This window comes from Sciurus vulgaris (assembly GCF_902686455.1).
Source record: "Sciurus vulgaris genome assembly, chromosome: 5".
Classification (NCBI taxonomy): Eukaryota; Metazoa; Chordata; class Mammalia; order Rodentia; family Sciuridae; genus Sciurus; species Sciurus vulgaris.
The window spans coordinates 52,112,638-52,135,308 of NC_136465.1; the positions used below are offsets into that span (position 1 = coordinate 52,112,638).

General features: G+C 38.9%; 1 protein-coding gene across 4 annotated transcripts; it reads right to left on the minus strand.

Moving 5' to 3' along the window:
* Window positions 1-7,255: 7,255 nt before the first annotated feature.
* GINS4 (GINS complex subunit 4) lies at window positions 7,256-20,757 on the minus strand. 4 transcript variants are annotated; one of them, XM_079139103.1, is made up of 8 exons: window positions 20,708-20,757; window positions 19,810-19,906; window positions 14,589-14,675; window positions 13,640-13,753; window positions 11,748-11,845; window positions 11,492-11,580; window positions 8,344-8,434; window positions 7,256-8,247 (listed from the first exon to the last, which is right to left on the minus strand). In XM_079139103.1, exons 2-8 carry the CDS (start codon window positions 19,903-19,905, stop codon window positions 8,151-8,153), a joined length of 672 nt encoding a protein of 223 aa, XP_078995229.1. In that variant the 5' UTR covers window position 19,906; window positions 20,708-20,757; the 3' UTR covers window positions 7,256-8,150. The 4 variants fall into 4 exon arrangements, with proteins under 4 accessions (XP_078995229.1, XP_078995230.1, XP_078995228.1 ...); XM_079139104.1 differs by having other exon boundaries at window positions 19,810-19,910; window positions 20,687-20,709; XM_079139102.1 differs by lacking the exon at window positions 20,708-20,757 and adding an exon at window positions 20,564-20,686 and having other exon boundaries at window positions 19,810-19,910.
* Between the last annotated feature and the right edge of the window lie 1,914 nt (window positions 20,758-22,671).

Genomic DNA, 22,671 nt, shown 5'->3' on the forward strand with positions numbered 1-22,671 from the left:
ATGTCTCAACCCTGCACAAAAATCAACTCAAAGTTGATCAAAGACTTAGGCACTAAAACAGAGACCCTGCACCTAATAGAAGAAAAAGTAGGCCCAAATCTTCATCAAGTTGGCTTAGGACCTGACTCCCTTAACAAGACTCCTAAAGTGCAAGAAGTTAAAATTAAGAATCAATAAATGGGATGAATTCAAACTAAAAAGCTTCTCAGCAAACAATCAACAATTTGAAGTGTGAGTCTACGAAATGCTAAAAAATCTTTACCACATGCACCTAAGATAGAGTGCTAATCTCCAAGATGTATAAAGAACTCAAAAAATTTAGCACCAAAAAACCAAATAACCGAGAGATCCAAGATGGCAGACTAGAGGGTGACTGAATCTCCGGTCGCTCCAGAACTCAGGATTCAAGAAGGGGAGGTATTGAGAGACTCAGACCAACATAGAGCCGCGTGGTGAGTCTCTCCCACTGGGTGAAGCTCGGCCGGGCAGCAGGCCCAGACAGGGGCAGCCTCTCGGAGCAGGGCAGGGCAGCGAGAGACTTCCCCAAGCAGCCCTGCTCCCTCCCATGTCACGCGTGATCCACAGCCAGGTTCTCAGAGCAGGCCCGCCCGGTGAGAGCTTTTACGCACAGAGCCAACCCCAAGCCCTGAACCCGGCAGTCCCTGGCCTGCATGCGGCTTCTGGGACCAAGGCAGGTCAAGGAGAGGCTTTCCCCAAGCAGCCTGGCTCCCTCAGGCGGGGGCAGGCCCAGTCTATAGCCAGCTTCTAGGAGCAGGACCGCCCAGTGAGAGGATTTCCACGCAGAACCAGCCCCAAGCCCTGGACCCAGTAGTGGGCTAGGGACAGCTTTCTTTGGAAGCACTGCATTATCAAGTTCCTCCAAGACTTTAGGCTACTGAAGACTGGGAGGTGATATACTGGAAATCTACAGGGACACTATAAGCCAATAGAGGAAATCTCTAATATCTCAGAGTCCCACTGATATCTGACCAATATGAGAAAACAAGGGAAGAAAATGTCCCAAACAAACCTAGATACTATATCAATAAAACCTAATGACAGCACAGCAGAAGAAATGTCTGAAAGGGAGTTCAGAATGTACATAATTAAAACAATCAGGGAAGCAAATGAGGAGATGAAAGAGCAAATGCAGGCATTGAAGGAAGAGATGAAAGAGCAAATGCAGGCATTAAATGATCGCACCAATCAACAGTTAAAAGAGCAAATACAGGAAGCAAGAGATCATTTAAATAAAGAGTTAGAGATACTGAAAAAAAAAAAACCAAACAGAAATCCTTGAAATGAAGGAAACAATAAACCAAGTTAAAAACTCCATAGAAAGCATAACCAATAGGATAGAACACCTGGAAGACAGAACCTCAGACATTGAAGACAAAATATTTAATCTTGAAAACAAAGTTGACCAAACAGAAAAGATGGTAAGAAATCATGAACAGAATCTACAAGAATTATGGGATATCATGAAGAGGCCAAATTTAAGAATTATTGGGATTGAGGAAGGCTTAGAGAAACAAACTAAAGGAATGAACAATCTATTCAATGAAATAATATCAGAAAATTTCCCAAATCTCAAGAATGAAATGGAAAACCAAGTACAAGAGGCTTATAGGACTCCACAAATATACAAAATTACGACAGACCCACACCAAGGCGCATTATAATGAAAATACCTAACATACAAAATAAAGACAGAATTTTAAAGGCCATGAAAGAAAACAATCAAATTACATTCAGGGGGAAACCAATAAGAATATCAGCAGATTTTTCAACCCAGACCCTAAAAGCTAAAAGGGCCTGAAACAACGTTTTTCAAGCCCTGAAAGAAAATGGATGCCAACCAAGAATCTTATACCCAGCAAAACTTACTTTCAGATTTGACGATGAAATAAGATCCTTCCATGATAAACAAAAGCTAAAGGAATTTACAAAAAAAAAAGCCAGCATTGCAGAACATTCTCAGCAAAATATTCCATGAGGAAGAGATGAAAAACAACGATGTAAATCAGCAACGGGAGGAACTAGCCTAAAGGAATAGCCAAATAAAGGAGAAACCAAATCATGTCAAAAAACAAAAATGAGTCAAATGACTAGGAATACAAATCATATCACAATAATAACCCTGAATGTTAATGGCCTCAACTCATCAAACAAAAGACATAGACTGGAAGATTGGATTAAAAAGAAAAATTCAACAATATGCTGCCTGCAAGAGATTCATCTTATAGAAAGAGATACCCACACACTAAAGGTGAAAGGATGGGAAAAAACATACCATGCACACGAACACAGCAAAAAAGCTGGAGTATCCATCCTCATTTCAGATAATGTGGACTTCAAGCCAAAACTGGTCAGAAGGGATAAAGAAGGACATTACATACTGCTTAAGGGAAGCATAAATCAGCAAGACATAACAATCATAAATATCTATGCCCGAACATTGGCTCATCCATGTACGTCAAACAAATCCTTCTCAATTCCAGAAATCAAATAGCCCACAACACAATAATACTAGGCAATTTTAACACACCTCTCTCACCACTGGATAGATCTTCCAAACAAAAATTGAATAAAGAAACCATAGATCTCAATAACACAATCAACAATTTAGACTTAACGGACATATATAGAATATACCATCCAACAAAGAACGAATACACTTTCTTCTCAGCAGCACATGGATCCTTCTCTAAAATAGACCATGTTTTATGCCACAAAGCTACTATTAGCAAATACAAGAAGACAGAGACACTACCTTGTATTCTATCAGATCATAATGAATTGAAATGAGAAATAAATGACAGAATAAAAAACAAACTTTTCCAATACCTGGAGATTAAATAATATGTTATTATATGATGAATGGATAACAGAAGACATCAGGAGAGAAATAAAAAATTCTTAGAAGTAAAAGAGAACAAAGACACATCATATCAAAATCTCTCGGACACTATGAAAGCAGTACTTAGAGGAAGATTTATTTCATGGAGCACATTCAACAAAAGAAGTAAAAATCAACAAATAAACAACTTAACACTACAGCTCAAAGCCCTAGAAAAAGAAGAGCAGACCAACACCAAAAGTAGTAGACAGGAAATAGTTAAAATCAGAACTGGAATCAACGAAATTAAAACAAAAGAAACAATCAAAATAATTAACAAAATAAAGAGTTAGTTCTTTGAAAAAATAAACAAAATTGATAAACCCTTAGCCACACTAACAAAGAGAGAGAGAGAAAACTCAAATTACTAAAATTCGGAATGAACAAGGAAATATCACAACAGACAGGATTGAAATACAAAACATAATTAGAAGCTACTTTGAAAATCTATACTCCAACAAAACAGAAAACCTCGAAGACATCAACAAGTTTCTAGAGACATATCAATTACCTAAACTGAACGAGGAAGACATACACAACTTAAATAAATCAATTTCAAGCAATGAAATAGAAGAGGTCATCAAAAGCCTACCAACAAAGAAAAGTCCGGGACCAGATGGGTTCTCAGCCGAGTTCTACAAAACCTTTAAAGAAGAGCTCATTCCAATACTCCTCAAAGTATTCCATGAAACAGAAGAGGAGGGAACCCTCCCAAACTCATCCTATGAAACCAATATCACCCTGATACCTAAACCAGACAGAGACACATCGAGGAAAGAAAATTTCAGACCAATATTCTTAATGAATATCGACACAAAAATTCTCAACAAAATCTTAGCAAATTGCATACAAAAACATATTAAAAAGATAGTGCACCATGATCAAGTGGGTTTTATCCCAGGGATGCAAGGTTGGTTCAACATCTGGAAATCAATAAATGTCATTCACCATATCAACAGACTTAAAGTTAAGAATCACATGATTATTTTGATAGATGCAGAAAAAGCATTCAATAAAATACAGCATCCCTTCATGCTCAAAACACTAGAAAAAATAGGGATAGTAGGAACATTCCTTAACATTGTAAAGGCCATCTACGCTAAGCCCATGGCCAATATCATTCTAAATGGTGAAAAACTGAAAGCATTCCCCCTAAAAACTGGAACAAGGCAGGGATGCCCTCTTTCACCACTTCTATTCAACATCATCCTTGAAACTCTAGCCGGAGCAATTAGACAAACCAAAGAAATTAAAGGGATACGAATAGGAAAAGAACTCAAACTATCCCTGTTCGCTGATGACATGATTATATATTTAGAGAAACCTGGAAATTCCACCAGAAAACTTTTAGAACTCATAAGTGAATTCAGTAAAGTAGCAGGTTACAAGATCAATGCTCATAAATCCAATGCGTTTTATACATAAGTGATGAATCTTCAGAAAGAGAAGTTAGGAAAACTACCCCATTCACAATAGCACTGAAAAAAATAAAATACTTGGGAATCAATCTCACAAAAGAGGTGAAAGACCTCTACAATGAGAACTATACAACACTAAAGAAAGAAATTAAAGAAAACCTTAGAAGATGGAAAGATCTCCCATGTTCTTGGATAGGCAGAATTAATATTGTCAAAATGGCCATACTACCAAAAGTGCTATACAGATTCAATGCAATTCCAAGTAAAATCCCAATGATGTACCTTACAGAAATAGTGCAAGCAATTATGAAATTCATCTGGAAGAATAAGAAATCCAGAATAGCTAAAGCAATCCTTAGCAGAAAGAGCGAAGCAGGGGGTATCGCAATACCAGATCTTTAACTCTACTACAAAGCAATAGTAACAAAAACGGCATGGTATTGGTACCAAAATAGACAGGTAGATCAATGATACAGAATAGAGGACACAGACACAAACCCAAATAAATACAATTTTCTCATATTAGACAAAGGTGCCAAAAATATGCAATGGAGAAAAGATAGCCTCTTCAACAAATGGTGCTGGGAAAACTGGAAATCCATATGCAACAGAATGAAATTAAACCCCTATCTCTCACCCTGCACAAAACTCAACTCACAATGGATCAAGGACCTCGGAATCAGACCAGAGACCCTTCATCTTATAGAAGAAAAAGTAGGTCCAAATCTTCAACATGTCGGCCTAGGATCAGACTTCCTTAACAGGACTCCCATAGCAGAAGAAATCAACAACTGGGATAGACTAAATAGCTTTCTCTCAGCAAAGGAAACTATCAGTAATGTGAAGAGAGAGCCTATAGAGTGGGAGAAAATCTTTGAAACACATACTTCAGATAGAGCACTAATTTCCAGAATATATAAATAACTCAAAAAACTCCGCCAAGAATACAAATAACCCAATCAACAAATGGGTTAAGGAAATGAACAGATACTTCACAGAAGATCTACAAGCATTCAACAGATATATGAAAAAATGTTCAACATCTCTAGTAATAAGAGAAATGCAAATCAAAACTACCCTAAGATTCCTTCTTACCCCAATTAGAATGGCGATTATTAAGAACATAAGCAACAATAGGTGTTGGCGAGGATATAGGGAAAAAGGTACACTCATACATTGCTGGTGGGGTTGCAAATTAGTGCAGCCACTCTGGAAAGGAGTATGGAGATTCCTCAGAAAGCTTGGAATGGAACCACCATTTGACCCAGCTATCCCACTCCTTGGCCTATACCCAAAGGACTTAAAATCAGCATACTACAGAGATACAGCCACATCAATGTTCATAGCTGCTCAATTCACAATAGCCAGATTGTGGAACCAACCTAGATGTCCTTCAGTTGATGAATGGATAAAGAAACTGTGGTATATATACACAATGGAATATTACTCTGCCATAAAGAATGAAAAAATTATGGCATTTGCAGGCAAATGGATGAAATTGGAGAATATCATGCTAAGTGGGATAAGCCAATCTCAAAAACCAAAGGATGAATGATCTCGCTGATAAGCGGATGATGACACATAATGCGGGGTGGCAGGGGTTAGTGTTAGGGTTAGGTTTAGGGTTAGGGTTAGGGAGGGTGGCAAGAATTAAAGAAGCAAGGACTATATAGAGGGAAAAGAGTGGTGGGAGGGGTGGGGGGGAAAGGGAAAAAATAACAGAAAGAATCAAACAACATTACCCTATATAAATTTATGATTACATAAATGGTATGCCTTTACTCCATGCACAAAAAAACAAAAAAACAAAAAACAAATAACCCAATCAACAAATGGGCTAAGGAACTGAGCAGATGCTTCACAGAAGAAATACAATCGATCAACAGACATATGACAAAATGTTGATCATCTCTTGTAATTAGAGAAATGCAAATCAAAACTGCTTTAAGATTTCATCTCACTCTAGTCAGAATGGTATTTATGAAAAATACAAGCAATGAGTGTTGGTGAGGATGTGGGGGAAAAGGTACACACATACATTGTTGGTGGGATTGCAGATTGTGTAACCACTTTGGAAAGCAGTCTGGAGATTCCTTAGAAAACCTGGAATGGAACCACCATTTGCCATTCCTCAGTTTATACCCAAAGGACTCAAAATCAGCATGCTACAGTGATGTAGCCACATCAATGTTTATTACAGATATTCACTACCCACTGGGTACATTAAGGTTTTTTTTTTTTTCCAGTGCTGGGGATTAAACCCAGGGCCGTGTGCTTGCAAGGCAAGCACTCTACCAACTGAACTATATCTCCAACCCCTACATTAAGGTTTTATAACTATTCTAGGTAATAGCCCAGGTTCCTCTCCTGTGGGCTTACCACCACCATGGATGGCCTAAGACGGAGGGAAGACTTGGTTTGATGTCAGACTTAACACTAAATATCTGCTTTGTTTCCCACAACTTATTACCAGCCCTGCTTACTTCTCAGGACTGCTATGTGGACCAAATGGGATCCAACAAATTCCTACATGACCTGGGCCCAGCCTGCACCATCCTACATGTTTCTTCATTGAGATTCTCTCACCCCACGAATTTGGTCACTTTCTGGTAAGTCACTCTGTTGCTGCAAGGCATTTATCATATGATTTGAGCAGGGACAATGCAGGCATATTCAGGATTGTAACCCCAGTGCCTTGAATTGTGTCTGGCACACAGTATGCTCAGTATGTGTTTAATGAATAGCTGAAGAGAATAAAAACACTGTGGAAAACATAAGGTGCTAGAAGAATAGCAAATGCTTTCATTCACATAAAATCTTTCTTGCTTTTACCTATTGATTTCTCTTGGAAATAATAGCAAATTCCAATGATTAATCCCCCAGCCTATATTATGTAAGTGAAAACCTGCTGACTTCATTAAGCAAAGAGACTGGAATGCACATTGCTTTTTATTATGTTTCAAGGTCATAATTCATTTGCTGTCTATATCTCTTTCCTTCAGGTATCACTGAGACTCTTCATTTACATTAGGTCCATTTCATTCTTTTCCATGGAGAAAGGGAAGAGTTTAAAGGAGAAAAGCTACTGCTGAACTCACAATATGGGACAGCTGATGCTGCTTGGCTCAGAGACTTGGCCAAGAATGGCCAGATGGCTGAAGGATGGCCTGGCAGAGTTGTCTGAGGCTCACGAGGGCTGCAGGTCAACAGCCAGAACACACTGCATGAGACCATAAGCTGAGAGCTGGCCCAAGGCTGCTTCTGCCATGAACCTCAAATGTAATAATGGCTTATTGGTTTAGTTGTGATTTTCAGTTAAGCATGACAGAAATTGGGTTTAAGTTCAATATTGGAGGTTCCAAAGGTTAGTTCACACAATCCAATGACATATTATAGTAGACCACAGCTGTTTTCTTTAATCTATTTAGTTTTCTTACCTGGAAGGTTTAATGAACTCTCCTGCTGTCATCAGATTAGGCCTAAATACATTCCTCTGATCATAGGCAGTACTGCCATTTTATGAACAAGGTATGAAGAACAACAAAAAGCCACAAAGAAAAAAGGTGCACAAAGTGACAGCGTATTTATTTGCCTAGTATGCAGAATAAATAGAGCAATGGCCCCATCTGCTGATACTGGCTAAAATGGCAGGAGATGAGGATGATGTTATGGCAATAATAAGAATCCTGCCTTGACTTCTTTTCAGTGCCCAAGTGATCCACAACATCTCTGAGAAGTTTGCTGTGCGGAGAACTATTTCAATATTGTTCTTAAGTACAAAGTGATGAAAGGTTTCTCATATTTTCTGTGATTCCATGTGTTCATGCTTATTTTTAAATTAGCTGTATTGCTCCGGAAGCAACAAGAGGTGCAATAGTTTTATATCGGATCAAGTGCTGTGAGCCCTCTTCCAAGTCAATAACATAGTCCCTGAAAAAGGAGGAAAAAAAAACTTAGCTGCAGAGCTTAAGCTGGTTCTCCATTGGGAGGAGTGTTTTCAACTGAGAAAGACACATAATCACTCACCTCTGCTCATCTGTTTCTGGTTCTACTAGTATGTTTTCTTGTCGTTCTTTCACTCTCAGAAACACATATGAATCTAGATCTGGTTTTGGAACTTCCAGAAAAACAAAAATGCAATCAGAAAACGTGCAATTAACAAGGTTGATATGGGAAAAGTCACTAATAGTACTGAACACCAACTGAGATCTGGCTCCTTATAGCCAACACTCACTCAGTAAATAAGGACCTACAACGTGTAGGGAATTCTTCTATATTGTAGTTCTCCTAATCCAAAAAGGATGTATTCCAAGGTCTCCAATGGATACCTGCAACTGTGGATAGTACCAAACTATATATTTCTTTCTATATTCTATAATAAAATTTAATTTATAAATTAGGCACAATGAGGTTAACAATAATATAAGAGCAATTATATTGTAATTAAAGTTATGTGAATGTGGTTCTCTTCTTGAAAATATCTCTTTTCTTTTTCTTTTTTTTTTGGGGGTGGTAATAGGGATTGAACTCCGTTTTATCACTGAGCTATATCCTCTGCCCTTTTAGTTTATTTTGAGACAGGGTCTTGCCAAGTTGCCCACACTGGCCTCAAACTTGCAATCATCCTGCCTCAGCCTCACAAGTGACTAGGATTACAGGGAAGTGCCACCACAACCAGCTTCATAGTGTTATTCTACTGTATTCACCCTTATTGTTGTGAGGATGTGAGATAACATCATGCCTGTGTGATGACATAAAGTGACATGAGTGACTTAGGCATTGTGAGGCAGTGTTGGGTTGCTAGGTAATGATTATTTGAACATAAGTGCTGTGTGTGACAGTTGATCTGATAAGTGAGATTTCATCATGCTAGTCAGAAAGGCACACAATTTAAAACTTAGGACTTATTCATTTCTAGATTTTTCCATTTATTATTTTTGGATTGTGGGATGTAACGAAAGCTGAGGAAGGGATATACATGAAGTTTTAGGAGGAAGTACATAAAGGAGAGACTAAAATGCTTGGGTCAGGGCTGGAGTTGTGGCTCCATGGTAATGTGCTCACCCAGCATGTATGAGGCCCTGGGTTTGATTCTCAGCACTACATAAAAATAAAGGTATTGTGTCCTCCTACAACTAAAAAAAAAAAAAAAATATATATATATATATATATATATATATGTATTTAAAAAAAAAAAAGAGCTTGGGTCATATGGTGACAGTCTTGAATGTCAGACTAAGGAACACAAGTCTCATAAGTGGTCTCTCACTGATTAATTATAGGTTAAGAAAGTATTGTCATCCTCCTGCTTCTAGTCAACATTTCCAATAAATGCCTCAAGCTGGGCTGATCCACTATAGCTCATCTCCTGGAGTTCCATTTGTACCTAGAGGACTCATCAGCTGCAAGGTCAAGAGAAGCTGAGGACACTTTCCCACTCAAAGAGTCCTGCTCAGGTTTCATACTGCCTTTGGCTTCCTTATCTAAAGGATAACTAGCTCCAAAGGCCTAGGAAGGTCCCCTGGGCTGCTTCAGAACTCTGGGCCTGTTAAAGAAACTCCAACTTCATCAGAGTCAATTTGGCCCCACTGGGGAGTTTCTGATTTTAGAAACTCAGCTTGAGTTTCAAAAAGCCTTCCCTTACCCTGTCCTTGGGGTCCAGATGTTCCAGAGGTTTTAGGGAGACTCATTAAGAAAGACCCTGATTTTATCAGGGGAGGCTAGTTCTGCCATGCAGCTTCGAATTCCAAGAGTCTGTTTTTGTCCTTGGAAGGGATCCAACATAAGTGATGCGTATCTTAGGAAGCATCCACCAGTGTGAAGTAGAAGTGCTGGGACAATGGCTAGATTCAGTTCCAGGAATTCATATGTATGCTCGCATGCATGCCCATCAGCAGTCTCTTAAATGATATGATCAGCTGGATGAGACAGCCCTGGGAAATGATTGGGGATATTATCTTTTGTCCACTTCTGTTCTTGCAAGGTGCAGACAACAGTAACTGACCAGGGAGAGAACTGGAAATGCATTGGGCCTTTGGTTTCCCTCAGGCAGGTTCAGCAAAATGACTGATCCAGAGTTCAACTAATCTGGTAGGGGTTTGGCTTGCTCCTGGTGTTATGGACTAAGTTGTGTCCTCCCAAATTTGTGAAAACTCTAACTCCCAGTACTTCAGAATGGGACTTAATGTCTGGAGATAGAGCTTTTAAGAAAGTAACTAAATTTAAAAGAGGCCATTAGGGTCTCTAGTCTGACTGGCATCTTTATAAAAAGAGATGATTAGGACATGGGAAAATTATATTAGTGACTTTAATTTTTTCAGTGCTGATGACTGAATCCAGGGCCTTCACTTTATTGAGCTACATCCCAGATCCATATTAACAACTTTAAAAATGAGGTCTGAGGGAGGACTGACAGTGTAGCTCAGAGTGCAGAACTTCCTTAGCATATGAGAGGGGTTTGATCCATGCTGCTTTAAAAAAAAAAAAAAGGTCTGAGGGAGATTATTTGCCCCTTCCCTTCTAATGTGAGGACACCACAATGAGGCACAGGTTCTCACCAGACCCTGAATCTGCTGGTGCCTTGATTTTGGACTTCCCAGCCTCTAGAACTGTGAGTGGATCAAACAGGCTAAGATCCTATTCCACTGCCACAGAGATTCTGGTGCGCCACCCAGGCCAGATCAGGGAAGCAATGAATTTCCAAGGTTTAGTGGTGCACTGGTGGCCACAGTACACCAAGCTTAACTTGTGAACGAGATGGATTCCAGTCTCCCTGAGAACTGCTTATTGGGTCTGGAAATTTTGCCTGACAAGGTCCTGCTCAAGATATGGCAGATTAGGAAAGACTGAAGAATATGGATTTTACCTGTGAGCCAGAGGTGCCTAACTGGTTGATCCAAGGTTTTCCTCAGCTCAGCAGACTTCAGGGGCTGGCATGAAGAGGTCTTGGACGAGAGATTTGGCCAAACCACTCTCCCCCTGGCTGCTTTTCTTTTCCTGTGTTTTTTAACCAGAACCCTTCCTTTCTTCTTTTTGCTGCTTATCTACATACTTATTTTTCCAAATTTGTTAGAAAAGAGTGAAGACAAAGAACCTACTCTCAGGCACCTGAAGATTATTTAGGATGTTAAATTGTGGCACCTTGACTTGGGGTGAAAGACAGGGTTTTGCTTACCTGCCCTTAAGAGGTCCACCTTCTGTAAGTTGGGAGGCATGTGCTTTAAGGCGACGTTTTTAAGATAGGCCTCTGTATGAGCCATGTACCTGAAATACAGAAGTTCACATTGCTCTGGCACACACAACTGGTAGGAGTCATCCTGGCTATCAGACAACAATGGATGAGTCTCTGGGATGAGCTCGTGGGGACAACCACCAAAACTTCAGCTCAGAAGCTGAAGACCAAAGCAGTTTCATGCTTCCTGCTCACTCACTCTTTGGCAAAGGCAAACTCCTCTGGAGAAAGGCTGGAAGACTCTCCCTCAGGTCGCATTTTCTCCTTCTCAAGGATGTGAGGAAAAAACTTTTCTATCTGTGAGGATAAACAAAAATCATGAAAACATCTGTCAGGATTCAAGTGTCAAACATACCTGCTTGCTGAAAGAAGCTAAAGATAATCTGATAAGGGGCTGGGGATGTAGTTTAGTGGTAGAGTACTTCCCTGGCATGTACCAGGTCCTAGGTTCAAATCCTACCCAGCACTGATAAAGAAAAGGAAAAACTTAACAAAATGGGAAGTCTTCATGGATAAAACTCCTTTTTGTTGTGGTTGTTTTTCGTTATTAGTCATTCTAGTCAGTGTACATGATTGTGGTTTTAATTTATATTTCCCTAATGGCTAATGATGTTGAGCTTCTTTTCACATAATCATTTGCCACCTTAATGTTTTATTTGATGAAATAAATAATTATTTGCTCAAATAATTTGCCATTTTTCACTGCACCATTGTTTCCTTGACATTGTAAGAGTTCTTTATACATTCTTGATACATTGTTTGTCACCTATATAATTTGCAAATATTTTCTTCCAGTCTATAGATTGTCTTTTCTTTATCTTATTGGTGTCTTTTGCAGAAGAAATGTTTTAAATTTGAATGAAGTCTAAATTATCTATTTTTTTTTTTGAGATGTGCTTTTGGTGTCATATCTAAAAACTCTTTGCCATGCCCAAGGTAATACAGATTTTTCACCATGCTTTCTTCTTAAAGATTTATACTTTTACATTTATATCTATGATCCATTTCAATACAACTTTTATGTAAGTTGTGAAAATGAAAACTGTTTTGCACATGGACATCAAATTATTTAACACCATTTGCTAAAAAAAGCATTTTCTTTATTGCACTGCTTTTGCATCTTTATCAAAGATCAACGGACTGTGTACTTTTTGGCTCTCTACTCCATCAATTGATCTGTTGGTCCACAGATTCACCAATACTAGACTCACAATTATTGTGGCTTTATCAAACATCTTAAAATCAAGTATCATGCTTCCCTTATTTTTTTCATGGTTTTGGCTACTGTAATTACTTTTCCATGTAACTTTAGAATCAACTTGTCTGTGTCTATAAAACATCTTGGATATTTCTTTGAATTTATTTAAATCTACATATCAGTTTGGGGATACATGATATCTTTTCTAATAAGATCTCTGCTCTGGACTTTAAGAAGGGAGGTTTCCAAAAATTGAGAAAAAAGATAAAGGTTCTAAAAAGGAGAACAGTTAAAGAGAGATGGTTTTCATAAAAGAAAATCTGAAAATACAATTGTAAATGATGTCAAAGAAGAAAAAGGATCATTTAACATTTTAATATGATTGTGCAGGGTGTTGTTCTAAGAGCTGAAATACACAAAAACACTGGAAAGATGTATATAAAATACACAAGTAGACATAATAACGACATATAAGACTAAAACCAGGAATGAGGTAAGGCTTGGAAAAAATGCTAAGAAAAACAAACAACTTACAACAAAATAAACCAAAAAGCTAAAAACTATAAATGGTGTATATCCAGGAACTAGAAAGGGACTGGCCTCTGGTTTGTGCTGTTATTTTTGTCAAAGGAAATGTTCTTTGGTAGTAGGGAACTGACAATGGTAAGCAGGAAATGAAGGCCAAGGGAAAGTAGCACTTACTGTTCTTAAAGGACAGTACATACATAGCCAGGCATGGTGGTTCCTTATTTTTTGGCTACTTTGATGATGGGCTCTTAACAGCATCTTCAGACTCTGGACACTCCCAGGTCCTGTCCTAATTCTCCCCAGGACATCCAGACTTTATTATATACTTTATCACCTTAATGCCTACAAGTATTTCTATGTCAAACCTTCATGAGTCGACACCGCAAGTAGCTGCTGAGGACATAGCGAATTCTCTCCATCTCCATTCGATGGATACTGACTTTCAGATCCCCCTTTTTGGCTCTCTTGAGATTTTCTTCCTGTTAAAGGAGGAACTAAATTTTATTAAAAACAATGTTCAAAGACTAAGAACCATCAACACTGGCAAAGCTGAGGACTCAAAGACTATGTTTCAGACAAAGGAAAACAAAAAACTCTAATACATGAGTTTCCATTTTCAATTTTTTTGCAGGGTGATAGGGATTGAACCCAGGGCCTCATGCATAATTTTTTAATTATACAAATAATATATGACTATAGTCTCAATGTATAAAGTTCAAACAATACTTGATTACTTTTAGAAAGTAACCATTTGAATAGAATCTGAATGTGGCCAGCCACAAAGTCCCTGAACTCCAATATAATCACAAAGGAAATTTACAGCACACAGAAGCAATGTCTAAAGGTTTTATAAAGCAGTATAAATACTAGTTTAGAAACTGTAGAATAATCACATTTTAAAAAGCAACTCTGAAGTTGATAACACTTAAACCCAGATCACCTAAGCCAAGCTGCATAAACTCAAAATGGTTGCAGAGGTCAGGCAGGTAAGGGATATGAGGAAGGAGGGTAATCAGGGACTGTGGAAAACAGGAAAGCCCGATGGACGTGGGTGATAGCCTGCTCAGGTCAACTCTTGTCATGCGGAAATATGGGGTTTGTGAGGGCGGGTCTTTAGACCTTTCATGGGAAGCTGAAAGGAACTCATGCTTTGTAAATATAGGTAACCAACTCTAATGTTATTATTATTTTTTTTTTAAAGTACTGGATTGAGCCAAACAAAACAGGATTTTTATCAGACTATAATTTCTCACTATGTTAACCAAATGTTTTAACTTTCCCATCCTTTGTAACCCAGAGACAAACAACTCTTACCATGTGATCGAGTTGTTCTATAACACACTCTACAATTTCAGACTTGCTTTCTAGCAGTTCAGGGGCAAACTTTTCATTCATCCAAGCCTATAAAACAATGTAGACAAATGTGAGAGTCATTTACAATGGAGAAAAAATAACCCAGTAGGTCAGTTCATAGATCATGAAAGTCACAGGTATCATATACAAAGATAGCTGTTTGTATATTAGTTGGAAATATCAGAAACGCTCTGAAGACAAAGTATGTTTAAGATTGGCTCTTTTATGTTTTATTTTAGTGGTAAGGCTGTGTTTACAACCTTTTATTAAAACGACATTAAAAAAAAAAAATCAGTTTACTTCAGTTGTCAGCGTAAGTTTTGCTGAGTAACGCCACCTGGTGTTCCTGCAGTACTCTTCACCAAGTAGCAGTAACACAACACATTTCTACTTCTTCAACAGCTACTTCTCCCACCAGGAGGCACTGTCTGTCACCTTTTCTATTTTGAGAGACAAAGTAACCCTAAGTGAATCTACACATCTCTTCATTCCTAAAGCTCTGAGCACTTTATACTTTTCACTCATCATTATAATATCTGAGAGGAAATGGATATAATACTAATAGCTCCAAAATATAAAGGATCACAATAGAAATGGATAACTCATCTATTAAGGTTTTGGAGCATGAGGTTAAGTGTCTAATTTATGACTTGGGCCCACCTGCTTGGCACATTTTGCAGATTACCAAGGCTTAGAGAACTGAAATATACATAAGTGACTAAGGAAAGCTATACTTATCTTTCTATTACAGGAAATTGAGTTTTAGCATTGCTCAGAATTACATGCCAATGAGATTCAAGTTATTTTTTCTGGTGTCCTTGAGTCTCTGCTTCCCCAATTATCATCATTATGACAGTATTAAATGCTGGGTATTGCTTCAGTCATAAATTTTTTTCAACTGCTTGAGCTGCTGTAAGTTTTGGAGCTATATAATTGTGTGTGTGTGTGTGTGTGTACATGCATGCATTGAGTATTGAACCCAGGGCCTTGTGCATGTGAAACAAATATATTAACACTGCACTACACCCCAAGACCTATAGCTATATAAATTAACCAGAAAGACAATTTGCATAAGAATGAAAAGAGATAGGTTTGATTAAATACTGACTAGACAAACACCATGAAATACTGGCTAGGCATGGTGGCACAACCCTGTAATTCTAGTGGCTCAGGAAGCTTAGGAAGGAGGATTGAGTTCAAAGCCAGCCTCAGCAACTTAGTTAGGCCCTAAGCAACTTAGCAGGACCCTGCCTCAAAATAAAAAATAAAAAGGGCTGAGGAGATGGATGAGTGGTTAGGCACCCGACTTCAATCCCCAGTACCGCCCCCTAAAAAAGAATTATTAAACACAAAGAAAAATGCTATCAACATTTGTGTGTGTATAACTTCATTAAAGAATAGTGTCATTATTTTAAAAGTCCTTGTGTGTGATGATTATTTCCTTAAAGTTAATCATCAGCTGACATTTAGTTTTGAATTTTTTATAGTTTCACTACGTTTGTTTGTATCACTACATGTGCTTCCTAGTCTTTTAATTGAAGGACATTTGAAGAAAATGATAATCCTTGTATAGTACACTGGGGTAAATAAAGTGGATTTGGGGAGATCTTTCATTTATATTGTGAAATTATGGTCATATCATCATTAGGATGATATTTTTCTATTAGTATAAAACTTTCTATTAGTATAAAATTTTTCTATTAGTATAAAACTTTCAAATAAAATCTTTCCAAAATATGTAGTGAAAAACTTGTGTTTAAATTCATGGTCTTTTAAAAACTAATCGGGTTCTACGCTTAAAATGGCTTACAGCTGATTCCAGATCCTTCCCCCTCCCCCAATATTTTTTTCTGATGATGGGGATCAAAACCCAGGGTCTCATACATGCTAGGCAGTGCTCTACCACTGAGATACACACTCAGCCCTGAGCAGATTTTTTTAACAACATTCTGTTTAACATCATTATAAATTGAACTGTGTCCCCTTCCAAAAATCATGTTGTCTGGAGTGTAGCTCTGCAATAGATCTCTTGCCTAGCATGCATGAGACCCTGGGTTTAATCCCCAGAACTGCAAAACAAATAAAACCATCAGAAATCTATATGTTGAATTCCTAACTCTACCCATCGAAATGTAACTATGTTTGGAGATAGGGTCTTTTAAAAAGGTAATTAAGTTAAAGAGAAGTCATTAGGATGGGCTCTAATCCAATTCAACTGGTGTCCTTGTAAGAGAAAATTTTATTACAGACACACACAAAAGGGAAAACCATGGGAAAGTCATGTCTAGCAGAAAGGCCTCGGAAGAAACCAACCATGCTGTACTTTATTCTCAGCATTCAGAGTTGAAAAGGTAAGATTTTTGTTGGTTCAGCCACCCATCCTGTGGTACTGTTATGCAGTCCTAGCAAACTAATATAATTATTAAAACCAGAAACTCTGTACTGTAGGCAATATTTTTTAAACCATTTTTACAGGCATTCATCAGTATGCCATATATGTTCCTAAAGGTATGTTCTTTAGTGGCCCTATTAGGCTGCTCCCTAGACTGTGCTATATAGCAAAAAGTGCCTTATCGGGCTGCAACAGCTATTCTGGTGGTGGATCACCTCCTTGGCCGCATGTGGGGCACTGCAAGAGAACATCAAGCAAAAGATACAACTCATATGCTCTGCCAAGCTGTGGCTGTGCTGTCAGATCCTGTTATCCTCAGGCTGTCTTCCAAGGAGTCCCTAAGGAAACCAAAAAGAGCATGCAGCCTAGGGATCTGGCTGCCCGAGAGTGGAAGGGTCAATACTGTGAGGTGTTGGTAGCACATCACTGTACAAATGGCGTTACCCAAGATAACAAGCTCTGCCTTGAACAACAGTTTTGGAAGCATGTGAACTGTACACAAATGGTTTCTCCTATGACTTGTATTTTCCTCCTCCCTTTTTTCCCCAAGTGCTGGAGATGGAACCCTGGGCACCATGCACACCAGGCAAGTGCTCTACAACTGAAGTATACCCCGGCCTCTGCAACTTGTATATAAAATGTATATAAAAATGTTGTTACTGTTCTAAGTTATTTTCCCGAGAGTTATCCATACTGTTGCAGAAACTCTTTTTTTTTTTTTTTAATGACTTCCCAGTTGATGAACTATTTATTTATTTACTGTGCTGCTGGGTATTGAACCCAGGGCCTCACGTATGCCAGGCAAGTGCTATACCACTGAGCTATATCCTCAGCACTGCAGAAGCTCTTTTACTCTTTTTTTTAACTATTGTTTCTTTTTCCCCCAAATGTGCGTACATGCAATTTTCTACCAGTTGTTTTGTTGGTGAATATCTGGGCTATTTTCATTTTTAACCATTATAAACAATGCTATAAACTTACTGTGCACATCTTCTAGAGTATACATGGAATTTTTATCTATACATACCTGGAAGAGTTATTGGGCCACAGAGAATGTGCATCTTCAACTTTACTGGACAGTAACAAATTATTTTCCGAAGTGATTGTACCAGTTTGCACCTCTACTGAAGTACATAAGGTGCAAATTATTCTACATTCTTGTCATATTTTACAATGTACCTTTTTTCGTTTCTGCCAATCTAGTATGAAATGATCTGATTGTGATTTTAATTTTCATTTTTCTGATTACTAACAAGTTTGAATAATCTCTTTCATATGCTTATTGGCCATTCTGATTTCTTCTGGGTGATGACTTCCTGAAATAACATGCAATCTTCTGCACAGGTACATATCTGTGTGTATATATACATAAGTATGTGTGCATGCGAATGTGTGTATATATAAATATATATATATACATACATATATATATATATATATTTTTTTTTTTTTTTTTTTAACCTAGCCTCTCAAAAGGGTCTGACATAAAAACAGATTAAGAATCCCTGCAAAGGGCTGGGGATGTAGCTCAGTGGTTGAGCCCTTGCCTAACATGTGTGAGGTCCTAGATTTAATCCCCAGAGCCATATATACACAAAAATCTTCCTTTATCCTTGTCACTCATAATAGCACATATGGCAGGAAAGAATGAAGAATACTAAATTTTTAAACATCAGAGAGTTCTGGAAAGGGAGTTAAAGAGAGAGGGCAAGTATAAGGTGGCAAGTGTAGTGAATTAACATCATAGGTTGGGACCAGTGGTGTAGCTCAGTGGTTAAGCATGTGCTTAGCATGCACAAGGCCCAAGTTCAATCCCTACCATGTTTTGGAGTCAAAGAGATCTGAGTCCATGTCTTAGCTCTGGTCTCACTGTGTGACCTTGGGTAAAGTACTTCACACCTCTAAGCTTTAGTTTTCACATCTGTAAAATGGAGATAACAATACTTGCCACATAGAGTAAGGAATATAGTTACTAAGAGCTAACTTCTGTGAGGGCTTATCTTATATCAGACAACATGTAAGCACTTAATATATATTATCCATTTAATCATTACAACTCTGTGAAGTAGCCACTATTAACAAAACCTCCATTTTATAGTAACGGAAAGGGCTTGAGACAAGCTATACGACCTGCTTAAGGTCACATACTAGACTAATGGCATGAAGGGATTTAAATTCAGATATTCAGAACTCCTAAACTCCCAGAGCCTCAGAAGACCACTGTAAAGAACTTAACATACTAACTAGCACACAGAAAATACTCAATAAATCATTGACATTTGACTAAAAAGAAATAACTCAAATTATTTTAAACAGTGAAACTACAGAGTGCTGACTCAAGAAAATATATGGGAAAAGAAAGAATATGACCATTTTTTTCCTTAAAGAAGGTATTTCAGCATTTTTTGGCAAACTCAGTCATTCTTCAGGGAAAGAAGAGGTATTTTGAGGGACTTAGGTGTAGAATTTAAGTCTAAAGTACACCTGTACAGTTCTTGTAAACAGCAAGTAGATCCTTGCTCTGTGAAATGTTCTTTGAAATATGCCCAAAGTTGTCCCCTACTAACCCACTTGAAGATTTGGTTTGATGTTATGAATTTCTAACAGAGGATGTCCCCTTCCTTTCTATTTTTTGTGTAGACTGTAAAATCCAGTGCCTGTTCTATTGAAATTGTCTTGAATTCTATTTCCTTGTTTTTTTCCCGATTAGTGACACTTGCACTGTTGACCTAATTTAAAAAGCTAAAATTGGAACAAAAAGATTCCACTTGAATCTTTTGAAATGCTTACCTGCTCCAGCCTTTCAATGAGCTCTGCAGGAGTTAGGACCACCTCTTCACTACCCCCATCAGAGTCTTGTTCTGTTAGATCCAGTTCCTCTGCCATCCTCTCTGAAACCAGGAATCTCATGAGACTAAAAGAACCAATACTTTGAAAGGTGTTTTCCATTTGCAAGAATAGGTTACTAGGAATCTGAAGATCAGAAAAGTTTATTGAATTTGTAGGGGCGTTTTGGAGGTGACTAGGGAACTCAGACTAATTTTTTAGTGTTTTGCCTCTTCCTTCAAGTCTTAGGTATCAGTTTCTCAAGAGGTCTCCCTTATAACTGCTTCCAGTATGTATATCTTAAACACTTTTCACACTAAACGATAATTATTCGTTTGTCTTCCCATTAGTGATCCTTTCCTCCAAGGCTGTTTTCATTTTAGTTCAAATATGAATCCGCATCTGTCCTGTGCCTGGCACTTTCAAGCACTGGGTATACAATCACCTGTACAGCCTGTGCGCTTGGCACTGTGCTTAACTCACAGCACACTTAAAAATGTTGGAGAATTAATCAATGCCTAATTTCCCAGAGGCACAAGGCGCAGCTACATTAGACCAGTCAGTGACCCCAAAGGCTTAAGAAAGAGGAAGGTGAAGGGGAGGTAAGTCTCCGGATTCCCAGGGAAACTGAGCACATACTCCTCCCTCTCTTTCTCAGTGTTACCAGTACAGGACCATCCCCTCCCCCAACACATACTCAGAGGTCCCACTCGCATACCCACTCGGGGACCCAGGTAGCACAGGCACTCCGAAGAAGCAAGAGGTCGGTACGCGAAGGTGGTGGGGAATAGCCGGGGGTCTCCCAAGTAGCACCTGGAAACCGAAAGACAGTGGAATGAACCGTTCGAGGCCTCCGGGGGACCTAACCGAGAAGCTTCACAGCTCCCGCGCACTTTCAGAAACTTTCCGGGCAGGCGTAACGTCACCGCGCACCGGTGGCGCTAACCAATCATGGCGCGGAGAAAAGAGACAGGCAGCCTCTGTCCCCGCCTACAGGGGGCGGGGGGAGGACTCGCGCAACCTCCTGAGAGCCCGAACCGAGACTGACTCTGGTATGCTGACCTGGCTGACACACCCAGGGGTCGCCAAAAGGGAGCGCAGCGCTCCGGCCTCCTTGGTCTTTGCCAGGGCTTGGGCTGTGACAACTTATTTTTCTGAAACCTTTAGGCTAGTGGTTCTTCAACCCAGTTCTAGACGACTGATGCAAGACGGCCAGCAACAGCGTAGTCTGGGAACCTGTGAGAAACGCAGATTCTCAGCCTCCGCAGACATACTGAATCAGAAACTCTGGGGCATTTCCCAGGACCTCCAGGTGGTTTGGATCCAGGTGAGGTTTGAGAAGCACTGCTTTAGATAATGCTTCCATCACAGCTGCATGACTGATTTTTTTTACATGTAGAGGAAAAGCAAGCATACTGCTATGTATTTTTTCCTTTGTGTGATGTCAGTGTTTTTTCTCTGAATTGGCGTTTTTCTCTCTGCTTTTATTTCCTGTGCCTAGCTTCTGGCTTCCCTAGATGTCTCTCTTTCCCGTCAATCTGAAAACTCTGGGAATTTTCCTATGTCACATTGATTACCTAGAAAAAAGATTGGATGATTGACAAATTGATAGTGTCTGCCTGATCACAATCATATTATAAACATTACAATAGAATATGTCAGGTGAGAGAGTAGGCATATTTACTTGATGCTGTGGAAGAAGGATTTCCTTCAAGAGGAGGGGACAGTTGAGCTGTGTCTTACAGAATGCGTCTTGTGAATGACAAATAGATGGCCTTTTTAAGATTCTTTTTAACCCCATGTTTCAGAGATTTTATAACCCAGCAGTTTTCAGTTGTGGTAAATTGTATAGTTTCTCTGATATGGATCTCTCCAGAAGCCCTTCTTAACAATGTGGCATTGATACTCTTATATGAAGAGGTAGGGGGTCTACATTCTTGTCTTTTTTTCTTCTTCTTGTGGTGCTGAGGATTGAACCCTGGGCCTCACACCTACTAGGCAAGTGCTCTACTGCTGAGCTGTACCCCTGCTCCTGTTTTTGCCTTTTAAATATGGGAAGAACTTTGCAATTGCTTTGACCAGGAGCATTTGGCAAAAATGATGTTGCATGGTTTCTATGACTAAGTCATAAAAGGCCATGCTATTTCCACCTGGCTCTTTTTTTCCTGAGTCAGTTGGGAGCTGAGCTGATGTGTAAGATGTCTGGCTACTCTGGAGCTGCTTTGCTGGAAAGCCTTCATGGAGAAATTAGAGAGAAAAAGAGAGTAAGAAAGTGCTACAGCCCAGGAACCCCAGCCACTCCAGCAGTTCTATTCTCCAGGTGATTGACTTGACTGAGCCTTCAGATGATTCTACCTTTTAGACTTCAAAATATTCCAGCTAACACGGAGGGTTGTAGAGACAAGCTATCCCTGCCAAACCCTGCCCAGATTGCAGATTTGTGAGCAAAATAAATATTGTTTCAAGGTCCCATGTTTTGGAATGGTTCATTACACAGTATTAGAGGACTAGAACACTGATCTTTGAGCATAATTCCATTCTTCATATATTTCATTAACACAAACATTTTCGATGTTTTTTATTAACATCCATTAAGTGTTACAGATTGAGTTGAAGCACAGGTAACTTCTCCACACAAGTACCAATTTCTCAGACTTCACTTCTTTGGGACCAGCTTCATTCTTTAATCTCCCACTTACACTCTGTTGGAGAGCTGGAGTCCAGCTTCTGCTTTCTTAGTAGAAGTGTGACCATAAACAAGTCACTTCTCTGGGCTTTGGTTGCATCATCTATCAAGTGAGAAAAATATGTGTTTGCCTGAAGGCA

Coding starts and splice junctions, on each gene's coding strand:
- GINS4 (XM_079139103.1), bottom strand. CDS start 19,905: ATGGCAGAGGAACTGGATCTAACAGAACAAGACTCTGATGGGGGTAGT. Junction 14,676..19,809: donor TCATTGAAAGGCTGGAGCAG/GTAAGCATTTCA, acceptor ATTGTTTTATAG/GCTTGGATGAATGAAAAGTT. Junction 8,248..8,343: donor CCAGAAACAGATGAGCAGAG/GTGAGTGATTAT, acceptor CTCCTTTTTCAG/GGACTATGTTATTGACTTGG.